We start from the raw sequence: 20,006 nt of genomic DNA, 5'->3' as shown, positions 1-20,006 counted from the left end.
CAGGCTGAATGAGTCTTTCTTTCATGATGATGGAAATGAAATCAGTTGTATCGTCAGAACTGTCCTCATATCTCCTTCTCAACCAACAATCAGTACAATCACTGTTGACACTCTGGGAGGCTCACACTTGCTTTATCAGAGGTGTCCTCATTGCCCAAGGCTGTAGAATTAAGAGACTTAAATGAAAAAAAAAGATTTCAAAACTTCTTTCCAAGATCCATGATCTAGAACAGGCACAAGAAAAAAAAAATATGGCTTCTACAACTTTTTCAGATCTCCAGATCCTTAGGCCCTGATTTACTAAGCGTGGGCCTTGTACCGTTGGCGTTTTCCTGTTTGCATAAGAGAATACTTAGAATGTAACATAAAAAGTACAACTATACTATATATTTTTTTATTTTTTTTTTTTGCTTTTTCTCCAAAATGATCAGACAACTAATGCATTTACTAATAAATGTCATACATTCTATTTTCAAATGTTAAACATTTTCACACTTATATCTCAAATAATTTGGAATGTCTAGTTCTAAGTTCCCAATATAATGATATAGCTTCCTGCTCTTTAATCATGTAACTATTCTATGTTAAGGTATTAATGCGCATGGATTATACACATCACACATCTGGGGGTGCAGCAGTATGCTGGCAGCTATGGGTTAGTCATCCAGCTCCATCCATCCATCCATCAGGGTGGGTGCCAAAATGGTAAGGGGAGGAATTAGCTCAACCACAGGAGCCAGAAAGGTGCTTAATAGTGTAATACACACGTCCCAAGGGTGGTTTACCTTTCACGAGTTCATGCACTACTGTTCGTCACGGATAAACCACACGTGCCATTCATAGGCACTCTGAGTTGGTACTCTGACACGAAGGACATTCCATTATTCAGGAATGATTATATGAACTTTTTTTAGCACCATTTACCAGTTTACATCATCATTAATGGGCAGCACAGTGGCTTAATGGTTAGCACATCTGCCTTGCAGTAAATGGGTCATGGGTTCGATTTCTGACCATGGTATCTCCTGCATGGAGTTTGCATGTTCTCCCTGTGCTTGCATTGGTTTCCTCCGAGTACTCCAGTTTCCTCCCACACTCCAAAGACATGCTGGTAGGTGTATTGATTCCTGTCCAAATTGGCCGTAGTGTATGAATGTGAGTTAGGGACCTTAGATTGTACACCCCTTGAGGGTTAGGGACTGATTTGAATGTGCAATATATGTGCAAAGCACTGCATAAATTGACTGCACTATAAAAGTACCTAAAATAAATAAATTATTGCACTGTTTGGATCTTACATGCGTTGATGATTGATAACATGCATTTATAGCACTGCACTATTATTTTAACATATTTCTATTCTGGGACTGTCGCCAATACCCTGACTGCTAGCTGCTACCTTCATATCTATACCTATATTGATCTTGTGTAATACCATTTTAGTAGTCTATATAATTTGACCAGCACTCGCTTTATCATTATTTTTAAACAATATAACTATTCTACATTGCAGCTCAAACTCTGTCTCCTACAGTGGCTTAGTGGTTAGAACTCAGAATTTACAGCACATGGGTCATGAGTTATAATCCCAGTCATGGCTGCATCTCAGTTTGCATGCTTTCTCTGCACGGGTGTGTTTCTGCCAACACTCCAAAGACATGCTGTTAGGTTAATTGGGCATAGTAAAAAACATCCATTTTTAAAAAACAAACAAAAAAAACAGTCGTTCAATCGGCCGACGTTACCTATGGCCGGCATTTTTACTTTTGTCCATTGCAGAGAGCTCCGCTATTATATTTTACATGAAAAGTATTGCGGTTGCAACATTGTATCCATTTCGGATAAAGATGTTTTTATTCGGATACAAATAGATACATTGTTGCAACCGCAAGACTTTTCATGTAAAATATAATAGCGGACTGGAATTCTTTTTCTTCTTCCCAACTTTACAAATAGAAAAAAAAATGTGCCCAAACCCCGATTAAACGGCCAACCAATTAACCCACTAACGGTGCAAAAATTGGCCATTTTTTTTCGGACGATTTTCTACCCATCTATGGCCTGCATTAGATTGTATTGACATTTGTGAATGCCGTAAATATGGAGATCAATTTCCAGGGTTCTGTCAGTGCCAGGAATATAGATCAATTAATTAAGATTTTGGCTACTGACTAGAAAGTGGAAAGGGAGTGAATCTTACCTGTGTCCTTTTCTTCTGAGAAGTTTAAAATTTTCAATTTTCCTTCTGTTTATATTTCATCACAACTTTATTTTCTCTAAGGCTGCATTCACACTAGCTTTGTCAGCAGGCATCAGACAGGCATTTGAGAAGCGTTTTTTTACGCTTCTCAAACGCCTATGAAAATTCTGCACATGACAGCACACAGCGCTGTTCACACTGAAGCGTTAGCATTGCATCACGGCAAAACTGGCGCCTCCTGTCGAGTCAGCCTCCCATTCAAATCTATGGTGCCGCTCCTCAAATGCCTGGCAGACGTTTGCGGTGTGGTTGCGAGGCGTTTTCGGAGCGTCAATACCATTTAACTTTATTACAGGCATTTGTGGGCAATTTTAACGCTTGGTAAATGCTTATCACATGCCTCAAAACCGCACATAGGGCGTTTGGTGAGCATTTGAGGAGTGTAAAAAACACTTCCCAAACACCTGTCAAACGCTATAGGGGCGTTTGGCAAGAGTTAGAAATAAAGTCAAGTGTGAACGAGCTCTTAAACCTCTCTCCTTATACAACTTGACCCCCTACCCCACCCCCCATGTCATCACCTGTTCCATCTGCAAATCTATGTATCCCCGCCCCACTCTTTTTATTTAACTATTTATTTATTGATCTTGTTAATGTGTCTCATTTCCTATCACCTACAGCTCAGAACTAGCATTATTATATGATTCCTGATTGTATCTCAGCACTAGTCTGATTGAATTCACAATTCCTGGTCAGTCCCGTTCCCTGACCTATAATAACCTTTAGGGCCAATTCACACTACATGTGTTTCAGTTGCTTTTTTTGCATCCAAAACGCACAGAAAGAAGGTTATATGGTTGTCAATGTCATAGTTCACATCAGCGCTTGCAGTTCCAGTGTGTTGCAGGAGCTGCCAAAAAAGTCAAACAGGCTGCATTGTTTATGCATAGAACTGTACTGGAACGTGGTAAAACACAATGGAACGCACTAAAATGCACATGTCCCTACTTAAATTTTAGAAAAAGAGAGGGGAAAAAAATTAACTGCAATGCATAAAAAAATGCACTGGAACACGTCAAAAACGCATCCAAACTGCACTGTAATACACCAAAAATACATCCAAAATGCACTGGAACACGCTAAACATGCATCTTTTTTGCAAAAACGCATCTGGAACACATCTAGACTGTTTCTATAGTGTGAACTGGCCCTTAGGACTTGTTCACACCATTTGTGGTGCAGAAACGCATGCAAGAGCATGCATTGTCCAGCACAGCAAAGAAATGCAATGCCCTCTGCAGATGTGCGCAGGTACCATGATGAAAACATAATTGCACCTCCACATGTCTAGTAAACACAGATGCATTCACAGCCACCAAAACGCATGGCACCACACTGCTGTGCGGTTAGGTGCAACACACTTTTACAATAACATGCCTGCAGTATTTTTGCATGTTCCCACATGTTAGGCAGCCCATTGAAATTAATGAGCTGAGGAAAAAAAAAGTAAAAAATGCCCATTCACACAGGTCCTCTGGCCTGCACAGCATGAATGAGGGGGTTGTTCATGTGGCTGGAGCCACCTGTTACACTATGGGGACACAGCAGCTATATGAACACAGGTTGTCATCTGACAGGTGTGAAGGCGTGGGGAAGTGACCCTGAATGCTCACTGTCTGTGTTCAGGGCTGTACACCTGCACCCATATGCTTGTCAAATTATAACCTGCAGCATTTCCATTGTGTAACATAGGTTGCTTGCAAACGGCGAAAGCCACAAAAACAAACCACTGATTCCCACGCTACAGGCCACAGCACCCATGTGAATGAGCCCCAAGACCCCAATTACACACAGCTTTATGTACTCCGTACAGTTTTATAACTTAGATTTCACAGGAATATGGTTGAGATTATGTCAATTAATAATGTGTTTAGTGTATTTTTACCATAAATATAATTTGGATATTTTCTCTGGCGGTGGGGGGCTGTCAGGTATGCTGTACGGGGCCCCGTGATATCTAACACTGGCCCAGGGTGTATGCTTGTGTCTGTGCCACCTGTATAGTTAGGAAGAACCTTGAACCTCTGCTATGTACCTCAATGGATCTAGGAATTGGACATGTTTTCTACTGAAAATACAATTATTAGTAATGTTTCCCCGGCAAATGAGGATCAGCTCCTTGGTGGAGAACAGCGATCTCGCCATGTCCAGATGTGGTCTGGAATTCCACAAAAGAACAATTCACAAAACTAAAAAATAGACTTGCAAATTACCACTAAACTCTCTCAACTATACTCCCATCCACTAACACTGCCCACTACCACTTCCGGGTGTGTGCAAACGTCCTTCCGCCAACGTCATGACGTATTTCCGGTATGACAGCTGCTCTAGCGCCTCCAACAGCCGTCTTGGCGTTTATTTGTGCACCATAGCAATTTTACATGCGGCTCCATTGTGTATATAACATTCGCAAATATGTTTGCAGTTCTATTGTGGATTTGGCATTGGTGAATGTATGCTTGCAGCTCTACTGTGTATATGACATTGGCAAATATATACTTGCCAGTAAAGGCCCAAAGTCAACAAATTGGGGGCCCAATTTATTACTGTTAATAGGATTGTAGAAAAAGAATAGCTAGCTGGACATTGAACACGACCTATTCATTGGTATATAACATGGTCTTGGTGCAATAGGGGCTTTTGGTTTGTTAGTCTGGACATAATTGCATATGTGCGCTCTAACAAGGAAGATTTGGGCATATTATATAGCTAGCAAAAATAAGTGTTAGGGGTGCTAGTACATTTATTTCAGATACTTACATAGCGCTGTCAATCAACACAGTGCTTTACATATATATGTGATAAATTAACCTCAGTCCCTAACCCTCAAGGGGCGTACTAAGGGCCCTAACTTACATTCATACATATACTAGGGCCAATTTTGACAGGATCCAATTAACCTACCAGCATGTCTTTAGAGTGTGGGAGGAAACCAGAGTTCCTGGAGGAAACACAGGCACAGGGAGAACATGCAAATTCCAGGAGGTGCCATGGTTGGGATTGGAGCCAACAACCCTAGTACTGCCAGGTGGAAGTGCTAACCATTTAGCCACTGTGCTACATTCAACTAGAACATGAAATAATCCCCCAAAAATACATAGTCCAAATGTTTATTGATCAAATACACATTCCACATTTGGACAGCAACAACAAGTAAGTAGATTCAATATCTTGGTGAAAAAAAAAAAAAGCAGGATTGATGTTGCTAAAATAGAACGGTCCTGCTCATAAGAGCTTACAATCTAAAAGACTATACTTCTAATGAACTGTGCTTTGACAGGTTGCAGCAGGAAACAAACGGTTAATATAAATCACTTAGGCTTAGCCACAAAACAAGCTGAAGATCAAAATATCAATATAAAAATGCATACATGCCAAAATAACACCTCCCACCTCCCCAAATCCCCCACACATACATTTCTCATCATGTTTGTCTGAAAACTGCATTTCATTCTAAATAAAGCAAACTTGGAAGAGCAGAGCAATGGACATGTGTTAGGATTACAATGCAAAGATAATAAACACTATCATTGTACAATAACACACAAACACACCTTAGAAGGAAGAACATGCAAAACATTTATAGCCCACATCAAAACACAGCGCGAGTGTGACCTGGGGCAATTCACCACAATATCTCTTCCTCCCCAAACCACCACAGACAAGGACTTGCAGAAATAATGTGGCCTGTACAAGACAAAAAATCAGCAACTACTGCATCTCTTTATATAAGGTAGGCCACACCCACCACTGTCATTCATTTGGTCAGAGAAAGTGTTTGCACCTGATTAATTCTCTTCCCACCTGTGTTAACCCTTGGTATACAAATCAGAGTCAGAAAGAGAGCCACAGTGAAGTGTACCTGTGCAGCATACAACAGAACATTGAACAGGGATGTAAAAGCCCTATTGGCAATATTTCTTGGCCCTATGGGCACAATTCACTCCAGATTATCGCATGAGTTAAGGCAGTCACATGACTACATCTCGCATGCAATACTGAAAATGATTTCCTTACGATTTGCAAGACATCTGACACAGATATCTATGCAAATCACCACAAAAGTAGTACATGTACTACTTTAGAAATCAGTGTTGGAAACACACCCATGTGACTGCTCTAACAGCAGACAATAGGGTGTGACTTGGCATACGATTTGCAAGTCGCATGTCATGCAAATCGTATGCCAAGTCGCATCCAGGGTGCACGATTTCAGGTGTGATTGGGAATTGAAATTGTACCTGATAGCACAGGCTTGTCCAAAGTCCGGCCCGCGGGCCATTTACGGCCCGGGGGTCGGTTTAATACGACCCTCCAACAGCCCTCCCTGCTCTGTGTAATGTGGCCCTCCCACGGCCCTCCCTTCTATGGCAGACAGTCTTCTGCTTGAGAGCAGAGGGCAGTGCGAATGCCTGACTGCGGCGCATTCTCCCTGGTCTGTGTAAATGCGGCTGTCGCACGGCCCTCCCTTCTGTGGCAGACAGTCTTCTGCTTGAGAGCAGTGCGCATGCGTGACTGCGCCGCGCTGGGAGCGACAGAGGGCGGTGACATCAGGGCCGGGCTTCCAGCGTGAAGTATGATTCTCTTCCCCTCCTGGCTGCCGAGCAGAGACTTCAGCTCCAGCTACCTTTTTCACCCTTCACATTAGTGCAGGTAAGTTTTTTTTTAATTTATTTTCAATACATTGTGAAAACTCAGCTGTCAGTTGATCCTAATGTTATGAAATGAAAAGTATGTCGTTTGCAATTAACTTGGCATAAAATAATTTATTTGCATTTAATTGTAATGGTTCAAAGAATGTTCGGAAAAATGTTCGGCCCTCCACCATGTTCACTTCATCCAATCTGGCCCTCTTTGAAAAAAGTTTGGACACCCCTGTGATAGCGGATCTAATGAATGTGGATGTGAGTGTCTTAATGTAAGCGATTTGCTGCAGCACAATTTCAAACGTCGTTCTTGTATTTTGTAGCGATGTCATATATAGACTACAATAGAAACCGCAGTGCAAAACACAATTGAAAATTCAATAACTCATTGGTAAATCTACAGAAAATATGGTGAAATTGCCAACAAAAAGCACAATTTTAAATCGCATCTAGTGTGAACCAAGCAGGAAATTCAACAAAGGAAATAAATCTTTGAAGGCATGCGGTATCTGCATGCTTGGATAAGGGTCTGTTATGAATTTGGGGGGTGACTCCATGCCATTATTTTATTAATTTTTTTTTAATCCTTTTCTCTCTCGCTCACTCTTCTCATGGTTTGACAAACTTTCCCAAAAGGGGGTGGAGTGCAAACCAGCATTATCAAATCAATCATTAGTCCAGGCCCTTATCTCATCCCATCGTTTGACATTCACATAAGGTACCACTTTAAAGGTGTTTGAACAGACAAGGCCTCATTCTAATTCATTTAGACAGAAAGCAAAGATGCTGCCACCAGCACATGTATGTTAGGGTAAACACACGGAGATCATCCAAATTCATTGCCATGGTTGGGATTCAAACCAACAACCCTAGCGTTGTGAGGCAGCAGTGCTAACCACTAATCCACAGAGCTGTTGAACACTAACCATGCCTGTATTTCTGTGGTGTGAATCAATCCTAGGACCCTGGGCAAGGTCAGTGTAACTAGCCAGATATCTCCAATGTGATACAAATGTTGTGCTATGTTGCCAATTCTGATGTATGTTGGTTCTATGTATCCCAATACAAAGGATTGCAATACTAATACAGGCGTACCTCGGTTTACCAACGCCTCGGTTAACGGAATTTTTGGTTTACGAATGAAAATCCATGGAAAATAATGCCTCGGTTTCCACAATTGTTAATAATTTTTTTCGCAATACAAAGTGTATGTGAGCGCTGATTTTCAAATGCAAATGCCAGCCTTTTTTTTTTCTTTACTATAGTTTACAAGCTTAGAAGTCACTTTCCCCGAAGTTACAGAAAACTTTGTATCTTTTAATAAACTCAAAGTAAAAACATTGTTTCCTTTAGAGATATAAATTCCAAGAAAACTTTCTCTTTTAGCTGGGGGAAGTGACAGGTGAATTTCTGAGCTATAGTGAAGAAAAAAAAGGGAGAAATACATTTAAAAACCAGCACCATAATAAATAAAAAACAGCGTGGGGTCCCCCCTGCCATCCACACCAAGCCCTTTGGGTCTGGTATGTATCTTAAGGGGTAACTCCACACCAAAATGTAAACAAAAACCTGCGTGGGGTCCCCCCTCCCATCCACACCAAGCCCTTCGGGTATGGTATGTATCTTAAGGGGTAACTCCACACCAAAATGTAAACAAAAAACGGCATGGGGTCCCCCCTCCCATCCACACCAAGCCTTTCGGGTCTGGTATGGATATTAAGGGGTAACTCCTCGCCGAAATTAAATAAAAAACAGCGTGGGGTTCCCCCCAAAATCCATACCAGACCCTTATCCGAGCATGCAGCTCGGCAGGTCAGGAAAAGGGGGACGAGAGAGCGTCCCCCCCTCCTGAACCATACTAGGCCACATGCCCTCAACATGGGTGCTTTGGTACAGGGGGGGCTCCCCCCCAAAGCACTTTGTCCCCATGTTGATGGGGACAAGGGCCTTTTCCGTTAGTGGGATAATTGGTCGGCCGTTTTTCAGGATTTCGGCACATTTTGTTTATCGGTAAATTTGGAAAAAAATCGTCTGATTTTGCCAATCGGCCAATTTCGCGGCAATGATCGGCAAAATCGGACGATTTTTTTCCAAATTTACCGATAAAAAAATGTGCCAAAATCCCAAAAACCAGCCGACCAATTAACCCAATAACAGCTCGAAAATCAGCCAATTTTTTTTTCGGCTTAAAAATCAGCCGAATTTAGATCCATCTATGGCCTGCTTTAGATGGGTCTAAAATAGGCCGATTTTTGGCCTGAAAAAAAAAATCGGCCGATTTTTGGGCTGTTAGTGGGTTAATTGGTCAGCCGTTTTTTGGGAGTTTGGCACATTTTTTTTTATCGGTGAATGTGGATAAAAATCGGTCAATTTTGCAGATCGCCTGATTTTCACGGCTATGATCGGCAAATCGGCCGATCTTTTACTGATAAAAAAATCTGCGCATAAGCCGTGACCTTCAAAAAAAGAAGAAAAAGAAGAGAAAAAGAAGAAAAATGCAGGCCATAGACGGGGCAAAAAACGGCCATTTTTATTTAAAAAAATGAAAAATCAGTTGTTCAATCGGCTGACGTTAACACCAACGGGAAAAAAAATTGGCCGATTTTCTCCTGTCTATGGCTGGCAAATATAATAGCGAAGTAATTACTTCTGTCCCTGCAGAGAGCTGCACTATTATATTTGACATTAAAAAGTATAGAGGTTGCAACATTGTATCTATTTGTATCCGAATAAAATATCTATATCCGAAATGGATACAGATAGATACAATGTTGTAACCTCTATACTTTTTAATGTCAAATGTAATAGAGCAGCTCCCTGCAGGGACAGAAGTAATTACTATTAATAATATAGGTCCCCATCAACATGGGGACAAGGTGATTTTGGGGGGAGCCCCCCTGCCCCAAAGCAACCCCCCATGTTGAGGGCATCTGGCCTGGTATGGTTCAGGAGGGGGAAGGGGCTTGCTCGTCCCCCCCTTTCCTGACCTGCCGGGCTGCATGCTCGGATAAGGGTCTGGTATGGATTTTGGGGGGGACTCCACGCTGTTTTTTATTTAATTTCGGCGTGGAGTTCCCCCTTAACATCCATACCAGACCCAAAGGGCTTGGTATGGATGCGAGGGGGGACCCCAAGCTGTTTTTTCTTTTTTTTTTATAATTCTCAGCAATACTTTTACATTCAGCTGTCAGTGGGGAACTCCGCCGACAGCTGAAACATGAACGCTGCATTGGTTTTCACTACTAAAACAACGCATGAGTTGATAAAATAACTCAAGCGGGATTTTAGAAGCGACAACCATGTGTTAATGTTTAAGCTGTCAGCGGGATTCCCCACTGACAGCTGAATGTAAAATAATTTCCTTTATTAAATAAATAATAAAAAGAACAGCGTGGGGTCCCCCCTCCCATCCATACCAAGCCCTTCGGGTCTGGTATGGATATTAAGGGGTAACCCCACACCGAAATTTTAAAAAAAACAGCGTGGAGTCCCCCCCAAAATCCATACCAGACCCTTATCCGAGCATGCAGCCCGGCAGGTCAGGAAAGGGGGGGGGGACGAGCGAGCGCACAACCCCACCACCACTGGCCAGGGTTGTGGGGAAGAGGCCCTTGTCCCCATCAACATGGGGACAAGGTGCTTTGGAGGGGGAGTGCCCCCTGCCCCAAAGCATCCCCCCCATGTTGAAGGCATTTGGCCTGGTATGGTTTGGGGGGCGGCGCTCGCTCGTCTCCCCCCCTTTCCTGACCTGCCGGGCTGCATGCTCGGATAAGGGTCTGGTATGGATATTGGGGGGGGACTCCACGCTGTTTTTTTTTTAAATTTCGGCGTGGAGTTCCCCCTTAATATCCATGCCAGACCTGAAGAGCTTGGTATGGATGAGAGGCGGGACCCCACACTGTTTTTTTTTTTTTTTTTATTGCGGACCTTTATTTTTACATTCAGCTGTCAAAATAAATATTATCTAGACCTTCGAAATAAGTAAAATCATTACAGAAATAATTATAAAGGATAAGAAAAAAAAAATAGAATCACTAGAACTAAGGAAATCAAAGTAGAATACATAAAGATATGCCTAGTGCTGTTTGTTAAACACAGTAGACACGACCGAGTGCCGGCTGTCAGAGGAATCCAGCCAGAGATTTACCGTATTTTTCGCTCCATAAGACGCACCTGACCATAAGACACACCTAGGTTTTAGAGGCAGAAAACAGGAAAAAAAAATTCTGAACTAATGGACTGCAGACATAGTACAGGGATGACCAGAGACTGCGGACATAGTACAGGAGATGACCAGTGACTGCGGACAGTACAGGGATGACCAGTGACTGCGGACATAGTACATGGATGACCAGAGACTGCGGACATAGTACATGGATGACCAGAGACTGCAGACAGTACAGGAGATGACTGATGACCTTTGGGGAGGGAGGGGGAGCGGGTACCTGAATTTGACAGGTACCCGCTCTTACTTCTGCAGAGTTGTTCTTTCATCTTACCTGTTCCTCTATCCAGCCGTGCTCTGTCTACCCTGCTTCTGTAGTGTGGGCGCTCGGTGGATAGCCGGATGCCCAGTGCGCATGCGCGAGAAGCGCTGCGCTTTGTGATTGGTCCGGCGGCTTCTGGGATCTGTCATGTGTCCCAGGTACCGCATTGCCATTCACAAAGAGTACGGCTTCTTGCGCATGCGCACTTGGGACCCGGCTGTCACGCACACTACAGCAGCCGGGAAGACAGCGCGCCGCTGGATAGAGGAACAGGTAAGGTCCCACTGAAGAGCTGAGCGGCTGACCGACCCGGTATTCTGACATGGCGGCGGTGAAAATACCGTACCGGTCGCTCTATATTCGCTCCATAAGACGCACTGACATTTTCCCCCCTTTTTTGGGGGGAAAAAAGTGCTTCTTATGGAGCGAAAAATACGGTACTATTGAACAGTGGCTAAAAAGCAAGCGCCCACAGAGGACGTCTAAAATGTGTTCTGCACATGCGCATTTATATCAGCCAAATAAGCTGCACGAGCATCTAGTTTTTCACTGAGTTGACTTGCTTAAAAAAAACAACACGTTTTAATTTTTTTTTGAAATGGCAGATATTGTTTAAAGTGAAGTCCTGATATTTGGCAAAACAAATTTCAAAGTGAACATGTTTCTGCAGTGATTTTTCATGGTGTTAGACATACCTCTTACCAAGTCTGCTTTTTGAGTCTGATTCCTGATCTGTGTCTCATTAGTAAATTCGACTGGGCGTCTACTTGTTGACACTGCTCAATAGTAAATCTCTTAGCGGGGTAAAAGTAGACGGTCGCTAGTAAAAATTAGACGTTCGCCCACGGAAATGCGCCTAGGCTCAATAGTAAATCAGGGCCTTAGGGACAGACTTGAAGAATTACTCTCCTACAAAATAAAAGCCCACCACACCAGACTCCAGTGGCGTTTTTCCGAATAGCAGAAAAAGTCATGCAACATTCTGGTGAGAGTCCTTAGGGAATCTGCAATCTTTTATTTCAGGCATAGATTCAGGTGAAGAGAAGATTTGTACTCATCACAAGAAATAGCCAGGAGCTTTAATGTCATTCTTTGAAGTTCTTTAAAACTCTTCCCCTTCTACTTTTTTGACAGGTAATACAGATAGGCTGGAAAAAATCCATTACTATCTCCTGAAAGTTGGCCTTCCTCACCTGACTTTAGGGGAGGACCACACTCTATGTTAGAAGCTTTCCTTAACCTAATACCTAATATCTTCTTATTAACAGTACTAACATAAGTATGAATGAGTTGGATCTTAATAGAATAATTGAGTTATTATATTTATATTTGTTCTAGATTGGGAAAAGTAAGGAATTAGACTTCATAGTCTGTGAACATATATCTTGGGTTTTTCCTTTACATTCAAGCCACATATGAGAGTAATTAGCTATACCTTCCCCCATCCTCCCCCATCTATGTAAGAGATAAAGTTACACTCAGACTTTGAGAGAAGCAATTATCTTAGTAGAACTACAAGAGAATACCAACCCACTTTTAGGTTGGTGGGGGCTGGATTGCTCTTAAGAGCAGAACAAAGTTTTGAGTCTCTCTCACTTTATAGCAGCCTTGATGCGACAGACATACACACACGCATACACACACATATACAATCTTATCATCAAGAACTTAACTATATTTTTTGGACATTATTTAAACATTCTGTATGCCAATATTTTATTTCTAATTTTATGCAACGTTATTATTAAATCATCTTTTTGAGTTTTTACAAGAAGTGGAAGGACTTTCTATTTGAACATTTCTCATCAATACAAGTTAAGAAAATATCGAGACAATACGATATTTTACACTCTAGATAAACCAATTTCAACTAAAGAGCTAGAGAGGGTACTGAAAGATTCCAAGCTACATAAGGTCCCTGGCCCTGATAGCCTTACTCTATTATACTATAAAACTTTCCCCCATATGCTTAATGGACCTTTGTCACTGCTTTTAACTCAATCTAAAATGACCACCACCTGCACCCAGACTCTCTAAAAGCTACTATTACAGTTCTTCCTAAGGAAGGAAAAGACCCGATGCAATATGCAAGTTATTACCCAATCTTGCTCATGAATGTAAACCTTAAACTGCTGACAAAAATACTAGCAAATAGGTTACTTCCAATGGTCCACAGAATAATACACAATGACCAGGTAGGCATTATACCCAACAGAGATGCCAAGGATAATACGACTAGAACTCTTAACATTATCCATATGGCCCATACATCTGCTACCTCCACCATTCTCAGCCAACACTGAGAAAGCATTTAACCGTATTTACTGGATTTTTATGAAAGCAGTGATGCGACATCTTAATATGGATGGTGGATGGAGAGGCTGGTTAGAGGAATTATACTCACATCCCTTGGCATAGATAAAAAATAACAATGTCTATTCCAACTATATTAAACTCCAAAATGGGACAAGACAAAGATGTTCTTTATTCCTACTCATCTACAAAATTACACTGGAGCCCCTACTGTGCTATATCAGGGCCAACCCCAATATAGCTAGTATGCCCCAGGTTCTGAGGAACACAAGGTTGCTGGTTATGCTAATAATCTTTTATTCTTCATTACGAGACTGGTGACCACACTCCCAAATCAGGATCTATGGGGAACTTTTGAATTTCAAAATAAATCTCAATGTACGTCAACGTCATATTCTACAGGGTATCAAATCACACTTTCCCTTGCGTTGGACCCCACATTACATATCTGAGAATTCACCTGACTAGTTACATCAATGACATTTATCACTATCTGTTTCTGCTAGTCCACCACTTCCTATTTTGTTTTTGTGTGATATTTCAACTTAAATAAAGAATTTACAAAAATAAATACCAGGAAGTGCACTGTATTTTTCAAAAAGAATTTAGAACAAAAGGTACATTATGACTTAAATACAATTAACATTTCAAGTGGTTGCCTATAATAACATAGCACATTTTCACATTCTGACTTCAGATTACTTTCAGTGATCAAGCTCAAATGTTTGTGTTAACCTGCATTACAGGAGTTACTATATACAGTACTTCACAGCAATTTGCTCTTTTGGATCTCCTTTATGTAAATCAGTGTTGCCAAGTAAACCAAATTATAATGTTGAGTGGTAGACATTTTGCATATATACTGAAATAAATGTAAAATAATTTAGTTGCAAATGTATACATTTAATCATATGAAATCCTTGCTTTTTTCCAGTTTACTTACTTTGCTGTGGCTCAGCATTATTATTCTCACAAGCACAACATTAATATGGGCCCCCAGTGACTCATCATGGTAGATTTCATTCACCTATGAAACAACGTAAATTGAGATTAAAGAAAAGGTTCTGATGAAAACATATTTAGGCAAACGTTCTGATTGTTTCTTCATTTTTTTTATATTGTGTAATATTTGTCCAATTCCGTTCCGTATTTGTTTACACTGAAACACATGTTGAAAGGCATCAGTCACTCTATCACCAGTTTTAGCAACCTATTGCACTACACTGCACCAAGCATTATACTTAACCTTATATGTACTTGGGAGTGTCATTAAGAATAAAATGCAATGTACATACAGTATATACTGTAGTGCTGTATTCAGAATTATCACTGTTATCAATCCTCTTGTAAACAACAGCCATCACTATATTGTTGCATCAATATCACTTAAAAAATATATATGAACATGCAAAGTCCAAAGTCTGAAAAAGTAATTTGCTCCTTTTGCTTAGTGCCCTTCACTCTTTCCAACATGCAAAAATAATTCTTGCATTACCACTTGTCCTCTGGAAGGTTTATTTGCCTTAATGACCAGGCCATTTTTTGAGCACTGTGCTATTTTAATTGGAAATTGCACGGTCATGCAGCACAGTACCCAAACAAAATGTATGTCCTTTTTCCACACAAATAGAGCTTTCCTTTGGTGGTATTTGATCAACACTGTTTTTTTTATTTTTTGTGATATAAATGAAAAAAAAAAATAGAAATACAATATTTTTTACTTTCAGTTATAAAAAATATCCAATAAACTCAAAGTTAGTCATACATTTAGGCCAAAATGTTTTCTGTTACATGTCTTTGGTAAAAAAAAAAAAAATCATAATACCTGTATATTAATTGGTTTGTGTGAAAGTTATAGCGCCTACAAACTATGGTATATATGTATATTGGAACTTATGCAGCTTTTACCTTTCAACTGCCTATCACATTTCTTGAGGTGCTAAAATGCCAGGGCAGTATAAAAAAAACCCCCAAATGACACTTTTTTGGAAAGCAGACACCCCAAGGAATTTGCTAAGAGGCATGTTGAGTTCATGGAAGATTTTATTTTTTGCCACAAATTTTTGGAAAATTACAATTTTTTTTAAAGTTATCAATTAAATGATATATTGCTCACGCATAACACCCCAAAACACATTCTGCTACCTCTGAGTATGGGGATACCACATGTGATAGACACTTTGGCAGTCTAGCTACATACAAGCCCCACAAATCCATTGACCACCTTCAGGCTTTCAAAGGGCATATTTCCTCATGTCAATTCCTCACTACCTATCACTGTTTCAGAGGCCCTAAAATGCCAGGATAGTACAAACATCCCCCCAAATGACCCCTTTTTTGGAAAGTAGATACCCCAAGGAATCTGATAAGTGGCATGGTGAATATTTTGCAGATATAATTGCAGATATCTTGTCACAGGGTTTTCCAAAAATGTACGGCAACAAATGAGGTCTGCAAAATACTCACCATGCCCCTTAGCAAATACCTTGGAGTGTCTACTTTACAAAAAGGGGTCATTTGGGAGGGTGCTTCTACTATCCTGGAATTTCAGGGCCAGCATTAGAAGCTTCTGCCACACATCACTCACTCTTCTAACCACTTGAAGACCAAGCCTTTTCTGATACTTTTTGTTTACACAGCAATTCACATAGCAATAACATGATCACCAGGTCCCGATTACTGAGATTCCACTGGACATACCGGTAGTGGGGGGGAGAGGGTTGTGTACCCCCCGTGTTGGAACAGCATCAGCAACATATCGGGTACAACACTAGTGCTGAAGCTGCCACCCATTTGTAGTACTGTGAGGGACCGCCGAGCGGCACCACTAGCACTCCACTGGTCAGGCGTGCCCAGAGCGCGGAGTCTAAGCCCCAGGGTACTTGTTCACCAGGGCCCCTGATGGTGGGGATGGACTTGTAGTACCCCGAGACCAGGTCGCCTCTACTGAGCACACCTGTCAGTGGTAGTGGTGTTCGCCAGGGGCTCCAACCAGGGAGAGCCAGATGTGAGGAGGTCGGGTGACCCCGATGGGATGGATGGATGGATGGCTGAGCAAGTGCGTAGTCAGACAGGCCGAGTCGGTATTGTAGAGGACGGTAAGGTACAAGGGAGCAGGCAGAGAATCGTCGGGTCACACGCCAGGTCAGCAGCAGGAGGTCAGATCTAATAAGGGGCATCCAGGGAGAGAGGTCAGGCAAGCAAGGGTCTGGGCAGGAGAAATCAGCAAGGTCAAAGGCAATCCGGGTCAAAAACTTACTAGGCACAGGTACAGGAACACAGGAAGCAGGTAAGACCAGAAGGCAACGAAATGACAGCTCAGGGACCTTTAAATATCCCGCCCTGCGCTGCCATTGGTGCCCAGCGGGCGGCCGCGGCTTCTACTGCGCATGCGCGAGCTCGAACGCCGCGGCCGGCCCGGACCTAGTGCCCGTGTACTAGGTGGAGCAGTGCGCCTGCGCCGGGACCATCGCGGCAGGGATCGAGGAGATCCCTGACAAGTACATTGCAGGCGGTCGGATAGAAGGAAAGTGGTTAATGTGACCCCTTTTTTACTCTTCCACCTCCTGTGCATCACCTACACCAGTTGTGCTCTCACCTGGTATATTTAACCCCATATAATGCAAGGTCAATATTGCAGGTATTCAGCTCCAGCTCACTATATCAGCTCTGCATGATGGCGTCTTCCAATAGGCTCCGCCCCTATATATTTCGTTGCTGGGACATGTATCCTGACTGGATGACATTTTATTGAAGCTATTTCAGTTATTTTCAGTGCTATTTTGTTGAAGCACAACTACTACCTCAATTCTAATCAGTGCCAGATATACCAGTGAATTTAGATGTCATTTTTATTGAAGCACAATTACTATCTCCATAAACCCCTAAATTATGCTCCACTATTTTCTCATGACTATTGTTCTATATGCAAACTCCATTATGCCACAAAACAATTAGGCTGAAAACCATACAACTACTAAAATAAATATAATTTAAACCATGATAATCAAATTTATATGTTTTAAAGTATCACCTGTAAAATATTTTTTATTGACAAATAAATACTAATCATTCATGGAAACTAAACTCGTACTTGTGCGCAAAGGAAAATGTGCATGTACAGTGAAGGAAATAAATATTTGATCACCTGCTGATTTTGAATGTTTGCCCACTCACAAAGAAATGGTCTAAAAATCGAATGGTAGGTATATTGTAACACGGAGAGTCAGAATAGGAACAAAAAATTCAAAAGAAATGCATGTCTAACAAATTATGCACTGATTTGCATGTTCATGAGGGAAATAAGTATTTGATCCTCTATCATTCAGCAGGATTCCTGGCTACCAAGTGTCTTTCATACAGGTAACAAGCTTAGATTAGAAGCAGTCTCTTAAAGTGAATGCTGCTAATCTCATTTTTTACCTGTATAAAAGACACCTGTCCACAGGAGCAATCAAACCATCAGATTCCAAATTTTCCACAATGGCAAAGACCAAAGAGCTGTCCAAGGATGTCAGGGACAAGATTGTAGACCTACACAAGGCTGGATTGGGCTACAAAACTATCTCCAAGCAGCTTGGTGAGAAAGAGACAATAGTTGGTGCAATCATTCGCAAATGGAAGAAAAACAAAACAACTGTCAGTCTCCCTAGCTCTGGTGCATGCAAGATCTCACCTCATGGAGTGTCAGTGATCATGAGAACAGTGAGGAATCATCCCAGAACTACACATGAGGATCTTGTCAATGATCTCCAGGCAGCTGGGACCACAAGAAAACAATTGGTAGCACACTATGCCGACAAGGATTGAAATCCTGCAGTGCCCGCAAGGTCCCTCTGCTCAAGAAAGCACATTTCCAGGCCCGTCTGAAGTTTGCCACTGAACATCTGAATGATGCAGGGGAGGACTGGTTGAAAGTGTTGTTGTCAGATGAGACCAAAATCAAGCTCTTTGGCATCAACTCAACTCGCCGTGTTTGGAGGAGGAGGAATGCTGCCTATGACTCCAAGAACACCATCCCAACTGTCAAACATGGTGGGGGAAACATTCTGCTTTGGGGGTGTTTTTCTGCTAAGGGGACAGAACAACTGCACCGCATCAAAGGTACGATGGACGGGCAATATACCTTCAAATCTTGGGTGAGAACCTTCTTCCCTCAGCCAGGGCATTGAAAATGGAGGGTCGTGGATGGGTGTTCCAGCATGACAATGACCCAAAATACACGGTCAAGGCAACAAAGGAGTGGCACTAGAAGAAGCACATTAAGGTCCTGGAGTGGCCTAGCCAGTCTCCAGACCTTAATCCGATTGAAAATCTGTGGAGGGAGCTAAAAGTTTGAGTTGCCAAATGTCAGCCACCAAACCTTAATGACTTGGAGAAGATCGGCCAAGAGGAGTGGGCCAAAATCCCTCCTGAGATGTGTGCAAACCTGGTGGCCAACTGCAAGAAATGTCTGATCTCTGTGATTGCCAACAAGGGATTTGCCACCAAGTACTAAGCCATGTTTTGTGAAGGGGACCAAATACTTATTTCCCTTATTTCTGGGTGAGTGAGTCTGAATGTGTATTTTTTCCAAAACATTTGCGTATGAAAAAAGTGATGCGCAAATAACGTGTGTCATGAACAATTGCAATACCCACCATTTTATTCTCCAGGGTCTCTGCTTAAAAAATATATAATGTTTGGGGCCTATAAGTAATTTCCTAGCAAAACAGTTGATATTTACATGTAGGAGAGAAGTTTCAGAATTGGCTTGGACAGCTAGGGGTTAAATATCTGTTTTATCATACATATGAAACTAAAACCCAATCACTCGCCCTACTGTTACCATGTATACATTTAATCATTTATAACATTAAATGAAATTGATGCTTTGTCTCTTTGATTGTTACTGGGGGGCTTGCACTCTTGGCTCGGGAATATTTGAGAGGTCAGCTGCTGATACAGCAATCAAGCCCCAAACCAGCAGCAGTCCATAGATCAATCTTCACCTTCACCAAAGTTTCAGTGACACTGTGTATCCCAGTGCCAAATATCCAGCTACACAGCTGTCCTCAGTGGCCAGAGGCATAGAGACATCTGCACTGATTGTAATCCACAACTTCCCGCCAACGCTACCACAGTCTTCTGTGTATTAGCCACTCTAACTTACTGCTAATCCAAAGCCTGCTTATTCCACCTTCTTGCACTGGAGTCCTATCTTCAATAGGGATTGGTGGGATCGATAGAACAGTGTGCCCAGCCTTTACTCTGTTCTTTTTCATACATGGACACTTCTAACAGACATGGGTGTCTATATCT

General features: G+C 41.8%; 1 protein-coding gene across 2 annotated transcripts in view; it reads right to left on the bottom strand.

Moving 5' to 3' along the window:
- Nucleotides 1–20,006, bottom strand: part of LOC149451827 (A disintegrin and metalloproteinase with thrombospondin motifs 3-like) — an 815,283-nt gene that overhangs the window by 309,082 nt on the left and 486,195 nt on the right. For both annotated transcript variants that reach the window (XM_089690124.1, XM_089690125.1), the window contains exon 5: nucleotides 14,650–14,733. In XM_089690124.1, coding sequence (XP_089546250.1) covers nucleotides 14,650–14,733 — 84 coding nt within the window. The remainder of the gene's footprint in view (nucleotides 1–14,649; nucleotides 14,734–20,006) is intronic.

This window comes from Staurois parvus, unplaced genomic scaffold (genome assembly GCF_062004578.1).
Source record: "Staurois parvus isolate SC_StPar_1 unplaced genomic scaffold, SC_StPar_1.0 ptg000518l, whole genome shotgun sequence".
Taxonomy (NCBI): Eukaryota; Metazoa; Chordata; class Amphibia; order Anura; family Ranidae; genus Staurois; species Staurois parvus.
Note: the sequence above shows the minus strand (reverse complement) of the source record. Positions and strands in the feature narration are given on the sequence as shown.